Source organism: Eublepharis macularius, chromosome 3 (genome assembly GCF_028583425.1).
Source record: "Eublepharis macularius isolate TG4126 chromosome 3, MPM_Emac_v1.0, whole genome shotgun sequence".
NCBI classification, from domain to species: Eukaryota; Metazoa; Chordata; class Lepidosauria; order Squamata; family Eublepharidae; genus Eublepharis; species Eublepharis macularius.
The window spans coordinates 68,988,650-69,007,406 of NC_072792.1; the positions used below are offsets into that span (position 1 = coordinate 68,988,650).

General features: G+C 41.7%; 1 protein-coding gene across 2 annotated transcripts in view; it reads right to left on the bottom strand.

Moving 5' to 3' along the window:
* Positions 1 to 1,652: 1,652 nt before the first annotated feature.
* Positions 1,653 to 18,757, bottom strand: part of CTPS2 (CTP synthase 2) — a 111,215-nt gene continuing 94,110 nt past the window's right edge. For both annotated transcript variants that reach the window (XM_054974782.1, XM_054974781.1), the window contains exons 16-19: positions 16,832 to 16,928; positions 15,784 to 15,928; positions 4,669 to 4,774; positions 1,653 to 2,977 (exon numbers count right to left, since the gene is read on the bottom strand). In XM_054974782.1, the coding sequence (XP_054830757.1) occupies positions 4,705 to 4,774; positions 15,784 to 15,928; positions 16,832 to 16,928 (312 nt within the window). In that variant the 3' untranslated portion in view covers positions 1,653 to 2,977; positions 4,669 to 4,704. The remainder of the gene's footprint in view (positions 2,978 to 4,668; positions 4,775 to 15,783; positions 15,929 to 16,831; positions 16,929 to 18,757) is intronic.

The window sequence follows — 18,757 nt, forward strand, 5'->3', positions numbered from 1 at the left end:
TGGGATTGTACTTGTTTTGATACTTTTTTAAAAAAAAATGAAGTTTTAGCAGTAGCAAAAGGCAGCTGTCTCATCTCTGTAACTGATGGAACACATAAAAGGCCTGCTATTTTATTGTGTAATTGCACTGTTCTGTAGTATCCACTCCACCCCCCAAACAGGGGGATAGGGGGAAAAACTTACCCACACACTCACAGATTGCTGTAGAAGGTCAGAAAAAAGACACTGTACTGTTGAAACAGTGCTACGATGACATTACTCTGATCTGTCCCTTTCCCCATATTAAAAAAAAGTTTGCTGCCAGGCAGCAGCCTGCCTGAGGAAGTCAGGAAGGCTCCCACACTTCTATCATTTCATAGAATGTGCACAACAGAAATGTTCAGAGTGCTTGAGCATCCCTCATCTTCATGGATGTAGAATTAATTTATATATATTTATATAATCTATTTATATACTGCCATTCAGGACAACCTAATGCCCACTCAGAGAGGTTTACAAAGTATGTTATTATTATCCCCACAACAATCACCCTGTGAGGTGGGTGGGGCTGAGAGAGCTCTGAAAGAGCTATGACTGACCCAAGGTCACCCAGCTGGTTTCAAGTGGAGGAGGGAAGAATCAAACCTGGATCTCCAGATTAGAGTCCCGCCACTCTTAACCACTACACCAAATGAAATGTTTATTTCTTTTAAATTATTTATAAACCTGCCTTTCCCCCAGATAACTTCAACCCATGGCAAGGAACAACAATAAAAGCAGCACAAAAACATAATTATATGAACAACAAAATTAAAAATCCATAAAAGAAAAAATTCAATATCCACAAAGCCACTGTATTGAGAATCCAAGTGTCTTTTAAGGGGTTGTTTTACAAGCTTACCAAAACTGCAATATTTCACAACATTGGAGCAGCCACAAAAAAAACCTATGAGTGGGCAGCATTAGAACCTATGCTTGCAGGGTTTAGAACAATGAAAAGACATTGCTAAGCTGTGTGAAGTTTCTACATGGGCTCAAATCAGGAGAGGCATTCTTCAGAGATGTGGGCCCCAAGTCATAAAGGGCTTTAAAGTTAAGCACCAGCACCTTGAATTGGACTTGGAAACCAACAGGCAACCAATGCAAGCATTGCAAAATAGGTGTAATATGGTCTGTGCATCCTGCACTTGATAACAGAGGGCTTTCTGCACCAGTTTTAGGTTCCAAATATTCTTCCAGTGAAGCCTCAAATAAAGCAGACCAGAATAGTTATCTAACTTGAGATCCCCTCCATAGCAGATGCCTCACCGATCAGCATCACCTCTACCTTGTCAGGATTTATTTTCAGCTTCTCTCTATTAGTCACTTCACCACAGCAACAGCATGAACCTATTTGTTTTCTAAATATACTCAATGTGGTTCTGCAATATTGTATAGCCCACAGTTCATTCCTGGAATCAAATCTTGTTGTTCTACTGCAGACCAACATGGTACACCTGAAACTAGTTCATTCCTCAGGAAATGGTATTTCTCATTAACTCAGCAGAGGGAGAAAAGACGTAACTAGAAATCTGAGCTATTCTTCCTTGTTTAGTAGTGAAATAATACTTGCATCTGATTTTCTAAACAGATGTAAATGTAACATAATACAATACAACCAAGACATCTTCATACAGTTTTTTTAATAAACCTCAAAATCCATTTTAAACTTACAGAAAGTTTTATGAAAATTCTAACATGCTAAAGTAATCATGATCAAGGCTTGATAGATCCAATTACCTAGCAAAATTACCTCTCTCAGAACTTTGTTCACATTATACAAGCAGCTCAAAAATAAGCATATACATATAGTTAACTTTTCCAGATTTCTCTCTCTATCTCAAACCAGAGGTTTTCCAAAGCAATTTGTAAAAGATCATACCAAAATATATACTAGCAAAGTAAAATCAATCACTTAAAATATAACATATTATAGGCTACTTTTTGCATGTCTCTCTGATATAATCTATAGGAAATTAAAGCACAGGTTGAGAATCTTCTGTCATAAAGAGCCTCTTCTCCCTAAAAAAAAGTGTAACAATACCAGTTCCACTAGCTAAACATATCTTCACTGTTTTCAAAGAAGTAGATGCAGTGCAAAATTAATCCTTTGTTGTTGATGAGATGACTACTGCCCCACTGTGGCAGACACAGTAAATAAAATACAATTCTGCTGCTAAGATGAATGCAGGTAGGAATACATTTCAGCCACATTACAGCATTCTCAAAACTGTCCTAATGAGGTGCAAATGGATACCACGTGGTATAAAACAGCTTCTACTGGTGAACAAAAGCAAGGAATTATTTCCACTTCAAATCCATGTTCACTATTGTTTGTTAACTTTATATGTGATGGGGACATGGACTCTAAGCTTTGGGACTAAAACTGTAGCATTACAGTTTTCTTCTTTATCATTTATTAAACTGTCATTGTACTCCAGCACTGTTATTCATTCAACAATACTGCAAAGAGCCAAAAAGCAAATGTGTATACTGATGAGGAACATAATGAAAAAGTATGCATATCATCGTCATTTATGAAAGTATTTTTCTGATGCTAAATCACAGAAAAATATGAGGAAACAAAGCTAAGATCCATTTTTATTAAACAGACTGTTTTACTTAAAGTTACAGCCCTCACCTCAAGTTTTAAAAGCAGACTGTCAGGCTAACAGTCTGTGATTAAAAAATGTATTCAAAATATTCCCACCTCTTCCTGCCAATGAAAGCTATCACAGATTCAACTGCAGTCATCAAGATTAGGTGGTCCTTTACAATTTTTTAAAAAAGAGATACAGTGTTTAAAAGGAATTGATTTTTCTTTGGGCAGAAGAAGTATTGTCTGGAACACAGGAGGTGTTAACAGGATGTATGGAAAAGCAGTTGTGGTAGACTTCTTTGATGATTTTAAAATGTAACAGCTTTTGTTCTTTGGAATGACCTTTTCTTCCATTTTTATCTTGTGAAAAAAGCAGAGAAAAGAATTACTAGTGTGCATCTAACTTTTCTGCGTATGTAATTAACAATTCTATAGTTGGATTATTAATAATAGTAACTGTGCTTATATGCCGCTCTTCTAGACAGATTAGTGCCTCACCCAGAGTGGTGAACAAATTAGTGTTATTATTATCCCCACAATACAGCTGGGGAGCTGGGGCTGAGAGGAGTGGCTTATCCAAGGCCACCTACAGTGCTCATGGCAGTAGTGGGATTCAAACCAGTAGAGTGCAGATTTGCAGCCAAACCACTTAACCACAGTGCTATAGCAACTCTCTGTTGTTAGACACCTGAATTTGTCCTTGAAGCAAGTGGAAGAGAAATGTTTTCACCTGCAATTAGCATAAACCCTCTGCCAGTCCCATCATTTTCAACCACACTCTACACTGAATGCATTATTTACCTTCATTCTTTCAGCTGTATGGACAGGAGATTTAAAAACTTGGTGCAAGCACCAAGTCATTACTGACCCATGGGAGGACGTTGCATCACAACATTTTTGAGATTTATGCACGAAAATAAAAGGACTTTCACTTTGGAGTCATTAACCTTGTACCTCAGGTCAGTTTGAGGGGAAAACTAGGCAGCAGGCAAGCATTCAACATTAAGTACAGTTTTACTTGGATTAATAAGCAGAATAAAAGTTTTTGAGCACTGATATAATTTTGTTTTGTTCACTGCAACATACATCTGAAATACTATGCAAATGTTAAGGTTACAATTATGAAGCTGAATTAATAAAATTAAGGGTAGCAGTGGGAAAAAATAAGTTGCTTAAGTTCCACCGATTTACAGTGGAAATAGATGTACCAGGAAATCTGTTCTACTGATTCACAGTGGAAGTAGATGTACCAGGAAATCTCCTGCAACACATTCTTTAAAAACAAAATGTGGAATGAGAGAATTAAGCTAAATTGTCAGGATGCTCCCAATCAAAAAGAAAAATTATGTAGAAGACCCACTAGTTGTATTTAATCCTTAGACATGTTTAGATCTGGAATTAATGCATTTCTTATATATTACTGTATATGACAATCTAAATTTTTATCTTGGATCATCATAATAAAACTGAACTTTTAGGAGATTCTCAGATTAACAAATTAACAATCCACAAGCCCCAGCATGTACATCTGAAAAACATTTTTTCTGTGTCTCAGGAAGACAGGCATAAACTGGTGGTAATATACCCAAGAGGCAAACAGACATGTGAATGGCTGGATTCATATACCACCACCCTATCTACCTAATGTCTGCCTCAGCTTGTTGCCTACAAGTTCAGAAAAACGTCTAGGGTGTAGCCTCTACCAGAGAAAGAGTTTGCCTGGGGCTTGCATTATTGTTGGATCTCAGATAGTGAAGCTTGTTTTCTGAACTGCCAATGGTCTAAAAAAAAAAATCACACCTGTAAGAGAACAACTTTGTTCATGTTTCATTATCAAGTTAAAGTTGGTAAAAGAGACAAGACAGTTTCGAGGCAAGAATTTCCTGATTGATAACTCTTTTACTGGTTTGTTTTTACAGCAATATCCTACATGATAAGGAATCTGCAGGAGTTCAGTGTATCTCTTTGAAGAACCCATTTAGAAAGACACCATGTGATCTTCTGACAGGATGAAACAGGCACATTCATAATATCAAAATGATCCAGTTTACCTGTATCCTTCATGTTTCTGCTGTTTTGCAAAAATTTCAGTTTGCATTTGACTCAGGAATCTCTTTTTCTGGAAAACTATCATCACTGAGGTCACTGTAGCTGTCACTGAACAGAAAGAAATGAGTGGAATATGATAAGAATTAAAAATCCATGTTTTCACCTCAAATTCCACAGCTCCTAAACTATATCAGCAAAATATTAAGTGCTTTCAAGTCCTATTAGTATCAATAGAAGAATTAAACAAGTATTCCACTTACTTAAATCAATGAAATTTGTAATTATTTAACATAATTTGATTGTGCCTCAAGAGTGTATAATACAATGGCAATCTCATCATATAAGAGCTTCCTTCTTACTGATAGCAATCTAGCTGTCTTTAGGAGATAAAAGTCAATTTTGTGATGAGTCACCATGTGAGAACTTTTATATGTCCTTAGCATTGTACATCAGTTACAGAAATCACGTGAAGAATGTGCTCATCTGAATTCAGCCTAATTTAACCTTCCTAATGGTAAGAACAGTTCCATAATAGAACCAGTTACCTTACCTAGGAGTTGAAAATAGGCTCTCATTAGCTGGAGGTCTTCACACAAAAGCTGGATAGCCATCTGTCAGGAATTCTCTAGGATTTTCTGCACTAAGTAACCAATTTGAATTAGATGGCCCAAAACTCTAACCAAGAATCCTAGATTAAGAAAAGAAGTGGGCTTCCTTTCAGATTCCATGCAACTATAAAGCTTCATTCCTAAAACGACTTTATTTATTATTATTGTTGTTGTTGCTTATTTATAGTCCACCTTTCTCACTGAGATCTACGGCAGATTACATACTGCAAGTGGATACAATAAAATCAACAACTAGGACATCTCCGCAAAAATAAAATATGATCAGCAGTTGGGACATTCACTGAAAAACAAGGTATGCTAGCCACAAATTTGAAAATGAGCATAAAGCTGAAATGCAGGAATGATTGAATGCATAAGTGATTAACATGACATCTTTAGCAATGTTGACCTACCCAGTAGGAGGGTATCTACATCAGCAGATAGTACCCAATAGCCTAGAATACAGCCCCTGTACCATGACAAGGTAACTCTTTTAACTGTTTCTTATGACACAGCCCTGTAATCTGGGTAGAAAGCCCTCCTGAATAATTCAGTCTTGCATAGTTTGTGGAAATCCAGGAGACTGGGAGCTTTCCTGACCTCCTCAGGCAGGTCATTCCATATGGTGAGGGCTACCACAGAGAAAGCACATTGTTGGGTTCTGGGTTGCCCCCTGTTGACGGCGGCGGGTCCTCCCCTGTTAGGGGCATAGTGAGTGGGTCTGTTGTCCCCTTCCTGGGCCTATCCGCCAGTCGCTGGCTGTGGACTGTCCTCCTCACCCCTCCAGAATGCACCCAAGTGGGGCTCCCCTGTAGGCCTCAGAAAGGATGTCCCAGCCCTGAGTTACCGCACTCCTAGGACGTGGGATCACCGCAGGGATGCCTGGCCACAGCACAGAGGCCTGGCTCCCGCCTCTCCTCTCCTCCTCGGCCCAGGTCTGGAGCTCTCCTAATATACCTACCCCTATTACCAGCCCCTCCCAGCCTCCCACATGCCCCCCCCCCAAGGTGCTTCCCACCACCATGGCTAGCTGGGACCACACCCTTGCGTCTCGCCCCAGCCGCCTTCTCCCATTTGTTTACCTGGTCATCCTTCCTGTTTTCCCCTTCCCCTTGCCCCCTCTCGGGGTGAGCGACAGTTGCCTCCTCCAATTAGGGGCCCGCTGAGCTCTGGGCAGCTCCTCCCCAATGGGGAGGGCCAGTTGTCAGCGTGCCTGAACACGGCTGCCTCTCAGCTGTGGAGGGGAAGGGTGCCCGGGCTGTGCCTGCGCTGGCGTTGGGTGCCTCTCTGGCCGGCTTTGGGCACTGGCACTTCTCTCTGGCTGCTTCTCAGCCGTTTGGGGCGGCCCTGGCCCAGCGCGCCGTTGTGCTGGCCGCTTCTTGGCTGTTTTGGGCAGCCCTGGCATGGCGCACCATTGTGCTGGCTTTATCCTAGTTGCTCTGTGAACGCCCTAGCTATTGATTATATTGTATGCACTTGCAGTATGTAATCTGCCTTGGATCTCAGTAGGACTATAAACAATCAAAACCAACAATAATAATATCAATCTGGATCCCCAAATATACCTGATAAGGTAGTTTTGGGGTATATTTTTAAACTAGATATACCTGAGTGCACATTGCTAGTTGGAAGTCTAAATTCTTAGGAATGATAAGAGGAATGTCATGAGAAACAGGTAAAATGTAAAGGTTCTGTCTGAATTCAGTTCTTATGATGCATCTGTGGAACATTTGTACAATCAAGCTGAATACTTGGGTAGAATGGGCAGAATTACAAAGAAGATGCTGAATTTGGGGGAGGGCAGCAGTGAGAAATTGAGTGGCCTAGTAAAAGGAAAGAATAGCTAGGTGTAAATGGGAAGAATGGCTAGATGCTGTGTGGAAAAAAACCCTGCTATACTTACTTCTTTCTGAATGAACCCAAGGAAGCATGGAATAAAATTTGATATTTTGAAACAGGCTTACATATTACATGAATAATTAATGTATTCAAAGACAGTATAACCATACATTTTTTTAAAAAAATGATAATAATAATAATAACCATCCAAGAAAATACTAGTAAAGTTCCATAATTTTGTAGTGGATTATTCTTGGAATAAGTATGCATTTCCCATCACACTATACTCAAGTGCTACATAAAGATGCAGCCTACAGACAAATTAATAATTTGAGCTTGGAGACTGGGGCTTCCCATTGCCATTCAGCTGAATGGGGGAAGGGGAGATACAAGAACATCACCAGTGTCTTGATAAGCTGAGGTCACTCACTATGCACCCAGATGTGATGTCAGCATGTTGCCAGGGGATACTGGGAGCATTCTAACATTTGCTATAGCATCCCTAGCATCCCTGACAACATGTTGATGTCACTTCCAGACACAGTGAGACTGATGCCACCATGTCAGGATGCTGAAGACATTTCCCTCCCCCCATTCCACCACCATATTTTCCTCCTTGTCATCCAGCTGAACCTCTTTGCTACCTGGTAAGCCCCCTCACCCTTGCTGGTTGCCAGGGAAGACCTGGCAATTCTCCACACTGGTAATATTTAAGTCCTCACCACAGGCAAATTATGAATGAATTTGCTCTGGAGCAGTCTACTGTGGCCACCCACAGTACATTACATGACCTGTGGAAAATGGACTTTAATTTGAATCATTATGCTGTTTCTGTGCCCTTGCAAATTGTTGCTTCTTTGCTAGCCACTTGGAGTTCATGGAGATACAACTATTTTAAATAAATAAATGTTTATGTCTCATTTTATCTCCATGGACATGAAAACTGCGTACCGACCCATCATTTTTATTTATTTTATTTATTTATTTCAAATTTGTATTCCGCCCTCCCTGCGAGCGGGCTGAGGGTGGATAACATATTAAAAATACAATTAAAAATTCATGTTAATTAAAAACAACATTTGAAACAGGATGGTGGACAGCCTTCACAGGGAGGGTTTTATATACCCCCTTTTTTTTCCAGGCCGGCAAAGGCCCAGCCTCAGCCATATGCCTGGCGGAACAACTCTGTCTTGCAGGCCTAGTGAAAAGATAGAAGGTCCTGCTGGGCCCTGATTTCAGCAGACAGAGCATTCCACCAGGTGGGAGCCAGGACCGAAAAGGCCCTGGCTCTAGCTGAGGCTAGGAGGGCCTCCCTGGGGCCGGGGCCACCAACAGCTGTTTGTCCCCTGATCAGAGTGTCCTCTGGGGAATATATGGGGAGAGACGGTCCTGTAGATACACTGGTCCCAGTCTACACAGGGCCTTATAGGTCAATACCAGAACCTTGAATCTGATCCGGTACTCAACTGGCAACCAATGCAGCTCGCGTAAGAACAGTGTTATATGTGCCCTATTTGGCACTCTCATAATAACACGCGCCGCTGCATTTTGTACCAGCTGTAATCTCCGGGTCAGGCTCAAGGGCAGCCCTGCGTAGAGCAAGTTACAGTAATCTAGCCTAGAGATGACCATTGCTTGGATCACTGTAGTTAAGTCACAGGTTGACAGGTAAGGGACAAGTCGCCTGGTCTGCCACAACCGCTGTGATCTGTGCCTCCATTTTCAGGGAGGCATCCAAGATCACCTCCAGGCTCTTAACCCTCGGAACTGGCACTAACAGTGCCCCATCGAGGGCCGGGAGCCAGAGTCCTGAACCTAATCCCCCATGGCTCAAGTACAGGACCTCCGTCTTCGTTGGGTTCAGTTTCAGCCAACTCTGCTTCAACCAACCAGTCATGGCTGCAAAAGCATGTTCCAGGACATCTGGGGCTGAGCTAGGCTGGCCATCCATCATCAGATACAACTGGGTGTCATCTGCATATTGATGACACCCAAGTCCAAAACTTTGCACCAACTGGGCAAGGGGGCGCATATAGATGTTAAACAATAAAGGGAAGAGTACTGCTCCCTGTAGGACCCCGCACACCAAAGGGTGGCGGGATGACAATTTCTCCCCAAGCACCACCCTCTGTCCCTGACCATGGAGAATTCTCTAGAATAAAACCATGGCGAATTCTCTAGAATAAAACCATCTTGCACACCTTTACAAATGCTTCTGGGGGCTTGTAATATAAGATATAAAGCTGGGCCCCCCACATATTTGTGAGAACCCATAATAATAATGATGATGATGAATCATATCGAAAAACTTTGCAATTCGTATGGAAAAATTGCAGCTTTCTGACGTAACACCTGCAGAACTACAAAAGACGGTGCTACTTGGAACAGCGTACATATTACGCAGATATCTGGTTGATACTTAGGTCTCCGGTGGAAACTTGTATCAGCATAGCAAGGCCAATCAATAATAACATGTGACCTCTACTTATTGTTGATTGTGTTTTGGATAATTCAAATAATAATAATAATATTTGATTTATATACCACCCTTCAGGAAAACTTAACACCCACTCAGAGCGGTTTACGAAGTATGTTATTATTATCCCCACAACAAATCACCATGTGAGGTGGGTGGGGCTGAGAGACTTCCTGGAAGCTGTGACTGACCCAAGGTCACCCAGCTGGCCTCAAGTGGAGGAGTGGGGAATCAAACCTGGTTCTCCAGATTAGAGTCCCGCGCTCTTAACCACTACACCAAACTGGCTCTCCCACCAACTCCAAAGCAACTGATGACCTCAGTCAAATGTCTGACATAAAGATTAAAGAGCACGAAAGATAAAATGGGGCACTCCACACATCATATCTGAATGAACTGATTCTGCCGCTCCCATGGAAATTTTGTTCATTGTTGTGTCTTCTGTGCAATCCCACATAGAATCTGTGCATGCACAGGCCAGCTGCGGAAGTTCCAAAGTTCCTAGAGGCGTCAGACTCTCACCTAGCCTTTTCAAGTGCTTTCTCCCCAGGTGCAGCTATAAAAGTTGGAGTGAGTGGCTCCCTCTCTTAGTTCTTTTTTTGCTGTCACTGAAGAAGGATATCTCCTTTCTCAGCTACTTGGATCCATTATGCTGAATGCGAGTCAAGGCCTTCAGTTCCATAGTGTCAAAGGTCCTCTTCAAGAAGTGTTTCCATTGTTGGACAAAGATGGCCCAATCAGATGGCATGACAAATGCCTCTTTTGTTTGGGTGAAGGTCATGACATGTTGCAGTGTGCAATCTGCAAGCAATTTATGCCCAAATGGCACCATGAAAGAACATCATGGCTTAAAGTGGTTCTGCTCTGAATGGCTCTACTGACTGCAATCACACTGCCGCAGATAAAGAACTGCAGCATGCAGAATGGGCCTCGTCTGTTCCACCAGGCTGTTTAGCACCTGACTTGACTTAGAAGGATCAGTTGGTTCCTTCTCTGTCAGTTCCACCTTGGTGCCAGTTGCAGCCACCTACAAAAAAGGCCAAGCTCAAATCAAAGCATATCAAAAAACCCTTGGCATTAAAGGGACTTAAGAGGAAAAAGTCCTCTTCTTCAGGCCCAACTACTTCAGTTCCATCAAGCCCAGAGTTCCAAGAATTCCATCACCAACTCCTAGATGTCTTTTGTTTCCATCTGTCTCAGAGAGTGAAATTCCTGAAGTCACTGAACTATCCAGAGCTATTTCCCCGCTACCACCTTCTCCTTTATGGCCCACTGAGAGGCACAGAGATTCCTCAGGTTTATCTGACTACTGAGAACTGGCTCATCATCAAAGAAGCTATCAGTTCCATTACTCTCCATATGGTTCCCCTTATAATCATGACTATGCTCATGGATATGAAGGCTCACTGGGCATGTACCCACCTACTCATTATTTCTTCTATGACAAAGTCTCTTATATGCCAGTTCACTTGGGGCCAAGGTGTAAAGCAAAATCTTCATCAGTTACTACTATAGTTCTAGAAAAGAATACTGCTCTGGAACCGACACTGAACCCTGACATATAGTCTGATGACTCTGATGTCAGTTAAGATTTTGCATTGAAACCATCTCCACCAGAACCCTGCCATTTCTCCGAGTGAGGATCTCCCCTTGTACACTGAACAATTAGCTTGGAAGGTGAGATCCTTGGAGATTGAGGTGAACTGTTCTGCTCCAACCTCCTCAGATCTGGTCTTCAGTGTTCTTCACTCAGAAGCAGTTGAACTTATAGTGTTTCCAATCATGCAAGGAATGCTTGATGTGACCAAAGATATGTGAACAAGACTAGCTTTGGCTTCAGTCTAGCAAACCTATACCCTCCATCTTCCAGTTCTATTCCCCAGTGGATTCTCTCCTTAGTTCTCACCTCAATCATGCATAAACCTTTCGAGCTCCTTGTTACCTGTCCCCTCAAAATGCTGGCAGCTAAAACAGTTTTTCTGGTGGCCAAAACCTCAGCTAGGAGGGTGTGTAAACTGCAAGCCCTGAGATCCGACCCTCCTTTTATTAAGATGTTTTTAAATAAGGTCATTCTCTGCCCAAGACTCCCTTTTCTGCCAAAGGTCATCTCCGCTTTTCACATGAACCAAGAAATTGTCCTACCTGTCTTCTTTTTAACACCTCAGGACGATGGAAAAAGACTTATGTACACTCTGGATGCTAAACATGCCTTGTGTTTCTATTTAGAAAGGACAGTTCCTTTTTGGAAGGACCCTAATTTCTTTGTGTCTTTTAGAGGGAGCAAAAATGGCCAGGAAGTCACTGCACAGAGTATTACAAAATGGATATTATGGCTTATTAAGGCTTGCTATAAACAGTCTAAGCAACCCTGTCCATTACATATAAAGGCTCATTCCATGAGGGCTCAATCTACCTCCTCAGCCTTCAAACTGGGCATCCCTCTAGTCGACTTGTGCAAGGTGGTCACCTGGTCAACACCTTTGACATTCATCAAGCAGTATGCCATTGACGTGGACTCCAGATGGGATACAGCTGTTGGTAAGGCAGTCCGGAAGAGCCTTTCCAATAAAGAGCTTCATGCCCCCTCCTGGGTAAGTTATCTCACTAATCTCCCATGTGGGACTGAACAGAAGACACAATGATGAAACAGGGCTGCACTTACCTCTGTTGTTCATTGAGTGGTCTTCTGTGCAGGCACACATTCCTCCCTCCTTGCCACCTCTTTTTCTTGCCCTCCTTCTGCACCAGCAGTTTAGAGGACTGAGGGAGGGATCTGCTCGCCCTGCCTTTTATATTTGCCTGTGGGGAAAGTGTGTGAAAAGGCTAGGTGAACATTTCTTGCCTCTAGGAGCTTTGGAACATCCACGGCTGACCTGCACATGTGCAGATCCCATGTGTGCCTGCACAGACCACTTGATGAACAACAGTTACAGGTTAAGTGAAACCCTGTTTTTTCCTGCCAACAAGAAAAGAACTAAACCAACAGAGGGTTGTTCCTTTTATCCTGAACACTGACTATAGTTGATACACCAAAATATCATAGTGGAACCATTTTTATCATCCCATTGACAGCTGTATTAACTAATGACACTATATATATAATAAACCATTGTCTATGATTCCCAAGAAAAATAAGGAAAAAGTTTGTTCTCTCTCTCTCACACACACACATACTTCATAAAGCTGCATTTATGTCAATGGGATATTAAAAAGAGCTTCCACTTATCCTGCTGATTTTTCTCATTATTGCTTAGACTGAACAATGATCTCTTGGAATGGGATTCCACTCTGCTACCCTCCAGCTGGTTAGAGCAGATATTAATAAAGTGTCAGAACAGAGAAACAGGAGTGTAGCGACACACAGTTCTGATGCTGCGGGAAGGGCACTAAATCTCTGTACTGAAGCTCAGCAATAACACCAATTTTATTTTACACCACACAATGTTTGGATAGTTTCTTCATATCCTGTGTCCTATATTACTAGTGAGGCAAGCCACGACCAGTTAGCTCTCTGGTGTGAATGGATTTGTAAGATTATACAAATCAGCCAGGTAATAAAGGAGTTAAGACTGAGGGTTTGACAGTTCTCATTTGGCATTTAGGGCTGAAAAATTAAACTAACCTGAACATTGCGTGTAAACTAACCTGTATTTTGCATAGAAAAAAATAAGTTTGATAAATGGAATACTGTTTTGATTCAGGCCTCATACAACTGTTTTAGGGCCAAATTACTAGTAAGAAGTTTCTGTCATGGAACTCCTTCATTATGTGAGATTTGGCTGAAGTCACACTATCCTGACTTTAACTTCAGGAGTAAGAAATATCTAGAAACACAATAATTTCTTCCCTGCTGTACTTTGAGGGGTAAAAACTTGAATACAGTGAAAAATAAATAATTTCTATGAGGCTGAAAATATTTGTAAGAATACATGCAGGCAGAATCTAACTGTCCTTAACACAGCTGACTAGATTCATTCAGCACACATAAAAATGAATGAATGTCATATTTAAACCTATTATCATAATAATGGAACCATGCAGTAGCTATAGTTTTGTGCTGCTTTTCTAGAAGGTTTTATTTATTTGGAAGACCGATATCCTACATTTCTGCTATATCAATCGCACAGAAAAACAATGCTCACTAAATCAAAATACAATTATAACACAGATTTTTTAAAATAGAAAAATTAAAATAGCAGCCAGCAAATGAATAAAATGAATGAATCATAAAACAGAACAGAATTAATAAATTTTTACCATGTGTTTTGAGGAGAAACTATTGACAATTGAAAAAATCAGCAAAAGAATCTACAAAATTAAAAAAAAAACTTCTGGAAAGCCTCTCCCCCCTACCCAAGTGGGGTTTGAACCAGGAGTCTCAGCCACTTTTCTACCAAGCCATGCCGACCTGTGTGATATTCTCTGCGTGATATCTGTATAATCTCTGTGTGATATTCTCTGCCTGGCCCCAAGGTGACGTTAGAGCTGCAGTGTCTAGTCCCTGCTGGGGTTTCTAGTCCCTGCTGGGGTCCCTGCTAGGGTGTCTAGTCCCTGCTAGCATGTCTCTTTGGAACCTCCTCTCCCAGTTCTGAAGCTTGGGGGCTGGTTCTGAGTGCCAGGGGCTGTGTGTTCAAGCCTGATCTGGTCTGTGAGGCTCCTCCCTCACTGGCACCCCCACCTGACTATCTGCCATTTTGCCAGCTCCTCTGGTAGATCTCCTCTGGTCTCTGATGGGCAGGGAAGGGGGTTGCCCCACCTTTTTCCTTCTCCTGCCCTGGGAGTGACAGCATGCTCCAGCCGCCTCTCCCTGAAATTCCTCCTCAGCCTTCACAGGAACCTGACTTTAAAGGATCTCCTTTGCCCCACCTCCTTGGATCTTCTCCTAATCCTCACCCAGTCTCCTTAAGTGGCCCTTCTCCCAGCCTATCTGATGGGAGGGCTGGGTAGACTCTGCAGTCTCTTGGCCCCACTCATTCCATCCCAGCCCAGGGTGGGCATTTGTTCTGTTCTCTGTCTGGCTCATCTCTGCTGCTTCTGGAGCCTCCCCAGTGGCTCTCTTGGCAGTTTGGGGCCTGTACTTGCCTGGCTTATGCTGCTAGCAATCTCCTGTGGGCCTGGCTGAGGTTGAACTGCCTGGGCAATTGCAGGAGAAGGGTGAGTCAGGTGGGAGGCTGTAGCCTGTTCCCCAGGGTTGTGTCTGGGCATTGGCTAATGCTGTCCTAATGGTGAAGGTGGCCTGGGGCTCTGTAGAGGCTCTTGCCAGCAATGGGGTGGTCTGCCACTGGGGTGAGTGTTCCCTCCAGGCTGGGGTGGGGTGGGGCCTCTCGAGCCAAGTTCCTCTGATGGAGTGCTGCCGTTGTGGGGGTCTGGCATCCCGTCTGCTGGATCTGAGGAAGATGGGAGTGGCACTGGCAGGTGGCAGCCACATTCACAGCCAGAGATTGGCTCCGCCTTTAGCTGCCACTCATGGAGCTGTCAACAGCAGATGTGTGATTGGTGGATGCTGCTGGAGTTTCTATGGAGACTGGGGAGCTTGCTCTGCTGCCTGCACCTGGCAGTTGGCGTATTTTCCTCCTGAAAGTTCTTAGGCAGCAGACTAATGCTGCCAAAATTGTGCGGATGTCTGTATGCTCCCACCACAGCACCTGTTAGGATTGCACTGGTACTCCCTGCCCATCTGCAGCTCCTTAGAGGTATAGCTGGGCTGCAGATGTGGTGGAAATCAACACAAATACTTTCTATGTGAACAAAAATGTCTTCCATTTATGCTCCAGGATCTTTGGATTTAAACTATGGTTTTCTATAAAAGTTTTATTAATACTTAGTTAAGATGCAGAATTACTGCAGTCTAAGTCCATTGAAATCAGTGGACTTGCTGGAGTAACTCTGCATAGAAGAGTAGTGTTTGAAGCTCCTAAGTGATTAAACCAGTTTTTATTTACAACTCAGAAACATGATGCATCTCTTTGCATATGGTTAATGGATGTTTTTTCTTAATCCTCAAATTATTTGCCTTGGTTGAGCAAAGCCATACCTCAATTTCCCAAATGAGCTTTTTGAATTAATCATGAGTCAATATTTTTCCAACGTATGTAATAACAACAAATACTTTAAAAGTCCCTTCTACTTTCTGGAACTGTATATCACTTGTGAAAGATATCATGACGGGACAGTCAAACCAATAACAAGGTTACCTTGGAGACAGTTTACATCCACGTTGCAAATATGCACTGAGTGACCCTGTTGCAGCAAGCAAAAGGCCAAGGTAGGGAGGCGAGGGTTTCATGGGTCTTGAGGAAAACTCTGGATGGAACTGGACACCAATGAAATATGGGTGATCTAAAGACATATCACACACACAAAAATTGAAGACAATAATACCATTTTTCTAATGAAACCACTTTTAAAAAGACAAATATTCAATACAGAACCGTTTTTAGAAACAATATTCCAAATTATTTAGTTTTTATTAGGTTAACTTTGATTTTGCACAAATGAAAGTAACAACAGTACTTAGCACTTGCACGTGAAGCTCTCTAAAGCACATACAATGTGCTAAATTGGCAATTTCCACCACTAAATTGGTAGGAAATCATCCCACATGGAATGATTTGTTACTGTGTGATGAATCATTCCCATATGGGATGATTTTGGATGGACTTTGAGTTGATTTTATTATTTTAATGGGAAAACAAAGAAATAGAGGTGCTATAACTCACTGAAAATCACACAGGAAATTCCTACCATAACCAGCTTACTCATGAGAATATGCAAAAGTAACATTAACATTAAAGAATCCTTTAAGTCAAGTATAAAGTACACACATATACTAACAAATACCTATTTGTTAGCAGTTTCCAAATTCTTCCTTTGTACCTTAGACTAAAATGTACCCTGGGATATCATCTTTTGCAGCTTAAACTACAAGTACTTTATATCTATAGAGAGAAAAAGGTGCATGTGTACTAAACTGTGATTAGTACATTGTATACAGTATGTTTACCAGCTGTAATTGAAAACAGAGTAGTTATAATCCACATAAGATAAGGCTTTCCTCATCAATGTGAACTCAAACCAATGGGGTCAGGCTCAGATATCAAATTAACACAGATCTTTGAACGCTTTGCTCCTTGGGCATAGAAAGGTGAACAAGAATAACAGCTAAAATCCTATTGTGTTTATACCTAACATGTTTGTTACTGTGTAATGAATATTCCATGTTCCAAAGGCCAAATTATTTACCATCCAGTTCAACAACCTCCATTCTCTTCCCTTCAGTGTCATGGCCAACAAATTTCAAACCTTTTTCTTCAAATAAATTAATCAGTTCAGGGTTCACCTTGAAAAGTGAAAAGCGAAAGAGAGAAGAAAATATATTATTTATTTCAATGACTTATATCCTACTTTTCCACCATTTAAGTTTTCGAGATCGCTTAGAACATATGGAGAACATTTTCTACATAGTGCATGTATTGCTTCATTACGGCCTAAATGAGGATTGTGATACTGGTAGAGGGCTATCCATATGTTCATTTGTATCAACAATGCGTGCACCCCCACTGAGGTGACCCACAGTGCAATCCTAAGAATACTTCCCTTGGAGGAAACCCCACTGAATATACCTTAACAGGATTCAGATCAGATGTGTTTAGGATTGCACTGTAAGCTACAGTTTAATTCAAAGACAGTCCCAAGATGTCTAGATGATTCTAAAGAAGGAACATGTTCAGTGTTAACAATAAAAAGGTCCAATTTCGATATAAAAAGCAAACCATAATTTGGTAATTGTGAACTCCTATGTTCCCAATATCTCCTTACCTCCTCCTTTCCTAGTTTGTTCAAACTTCAGTTTGCTGCGACAGCTGAACAAAGTACAGTTATCGATTGGCAAGCATCATCTCCAAACCATAAAACTTTGGTTCAAAGTGAGTTTTTTAATCACGGTCTAGTAAGTTGCCTAGTTAATGTTTATAATACATTGCCTGCTCTGGACATTACCATAGTAAGAAAATAAAGAAAAGAGAGAGTGGGATTCTATGTGACCTCATGTGGGGCTCATGATGACCAAACAGTGGTAAGCCACAACCTCTAAACCAGGCCAACAGCTTTTTAAAAAATGGCAATTTGCAGATATAATTGACAGCGAACAAGTCTAAATAATTTCAAGAAAAATAGGAATCACCTTTACTAGAACAAAAAATGTAGAATAAATATCAATGTGTTTTCTGTTTTATAAAAAAATAGAAACCTTTTTCACAAGATTATAATGCTTTTTGTCTAGGGGTATTACAACTAAGCCAGTAACAAAAGTAAATCTGAATTGGATGAACTGTAATTTGAGTAGACTTGACAATTATGTGAAAAAAATCAAATATACATCAGCCTGGCACTGACACTTTGTTTTTGTTTCTTTCAAAATAATTTGTAATGAGAAAAAAATCAATCACAAGTAAGAGTGAAGATGGGATAAAGTTACAGCAGACTATGGAACTAGAACTTTATGAGGCAGCTAGGATTGTTTGTTGCCAGCTCCAGCTTGGGAAATTCCTGCAAGTTTGAGGGTGGAACATGGGGATGGGAGGGTTGCCAACTCCCACCACCACTCAACTGGCTGGAAGGGGAAGAGAAGCGTTGGGAGGTTGGCTGGAACTGCCACTTCAAGTGAAAAATTGTACACACATTCTCTGAGGGAGGGGCTTCCACTGACATTACTTCTGGTTTAAAATGGATGTAACAGGGGCTCGCCATGGCCAAATTGCCCCCACAAATAGCAATTTCATGCATGCTAACAAAGGTCAACATCTCATTACCCCGATGGTCCCCTCACTCCCTGGTTTGAAAGTAAGGAGGCGGCAACCTCAGGGGAGTGTAGAGTTCAAGGAGGGGAGGGAGCTTAGTAAGGAAGTCATGGTAAAGAGTGTGCCCTCTGATCCTGCCATTTCCTTCGGGAGAGCTGATCTCTGTTGTCTGGAGATCAGTTGTACTTTTCAGAGAACTCTGGGCCCCACCTGCAGATTAGTAACCCTAATTGTTTAAGTGTGACATGAGGACAATCTGTGGCCTTACACTTACTTGTATTGGGACCCAAACTTAGCCTTGTAGTTGGAAGTACAGCAGCTATATTGTGCCATGCAAGGTGACCCACTGGGGAAAAGAGCTATTGTCATC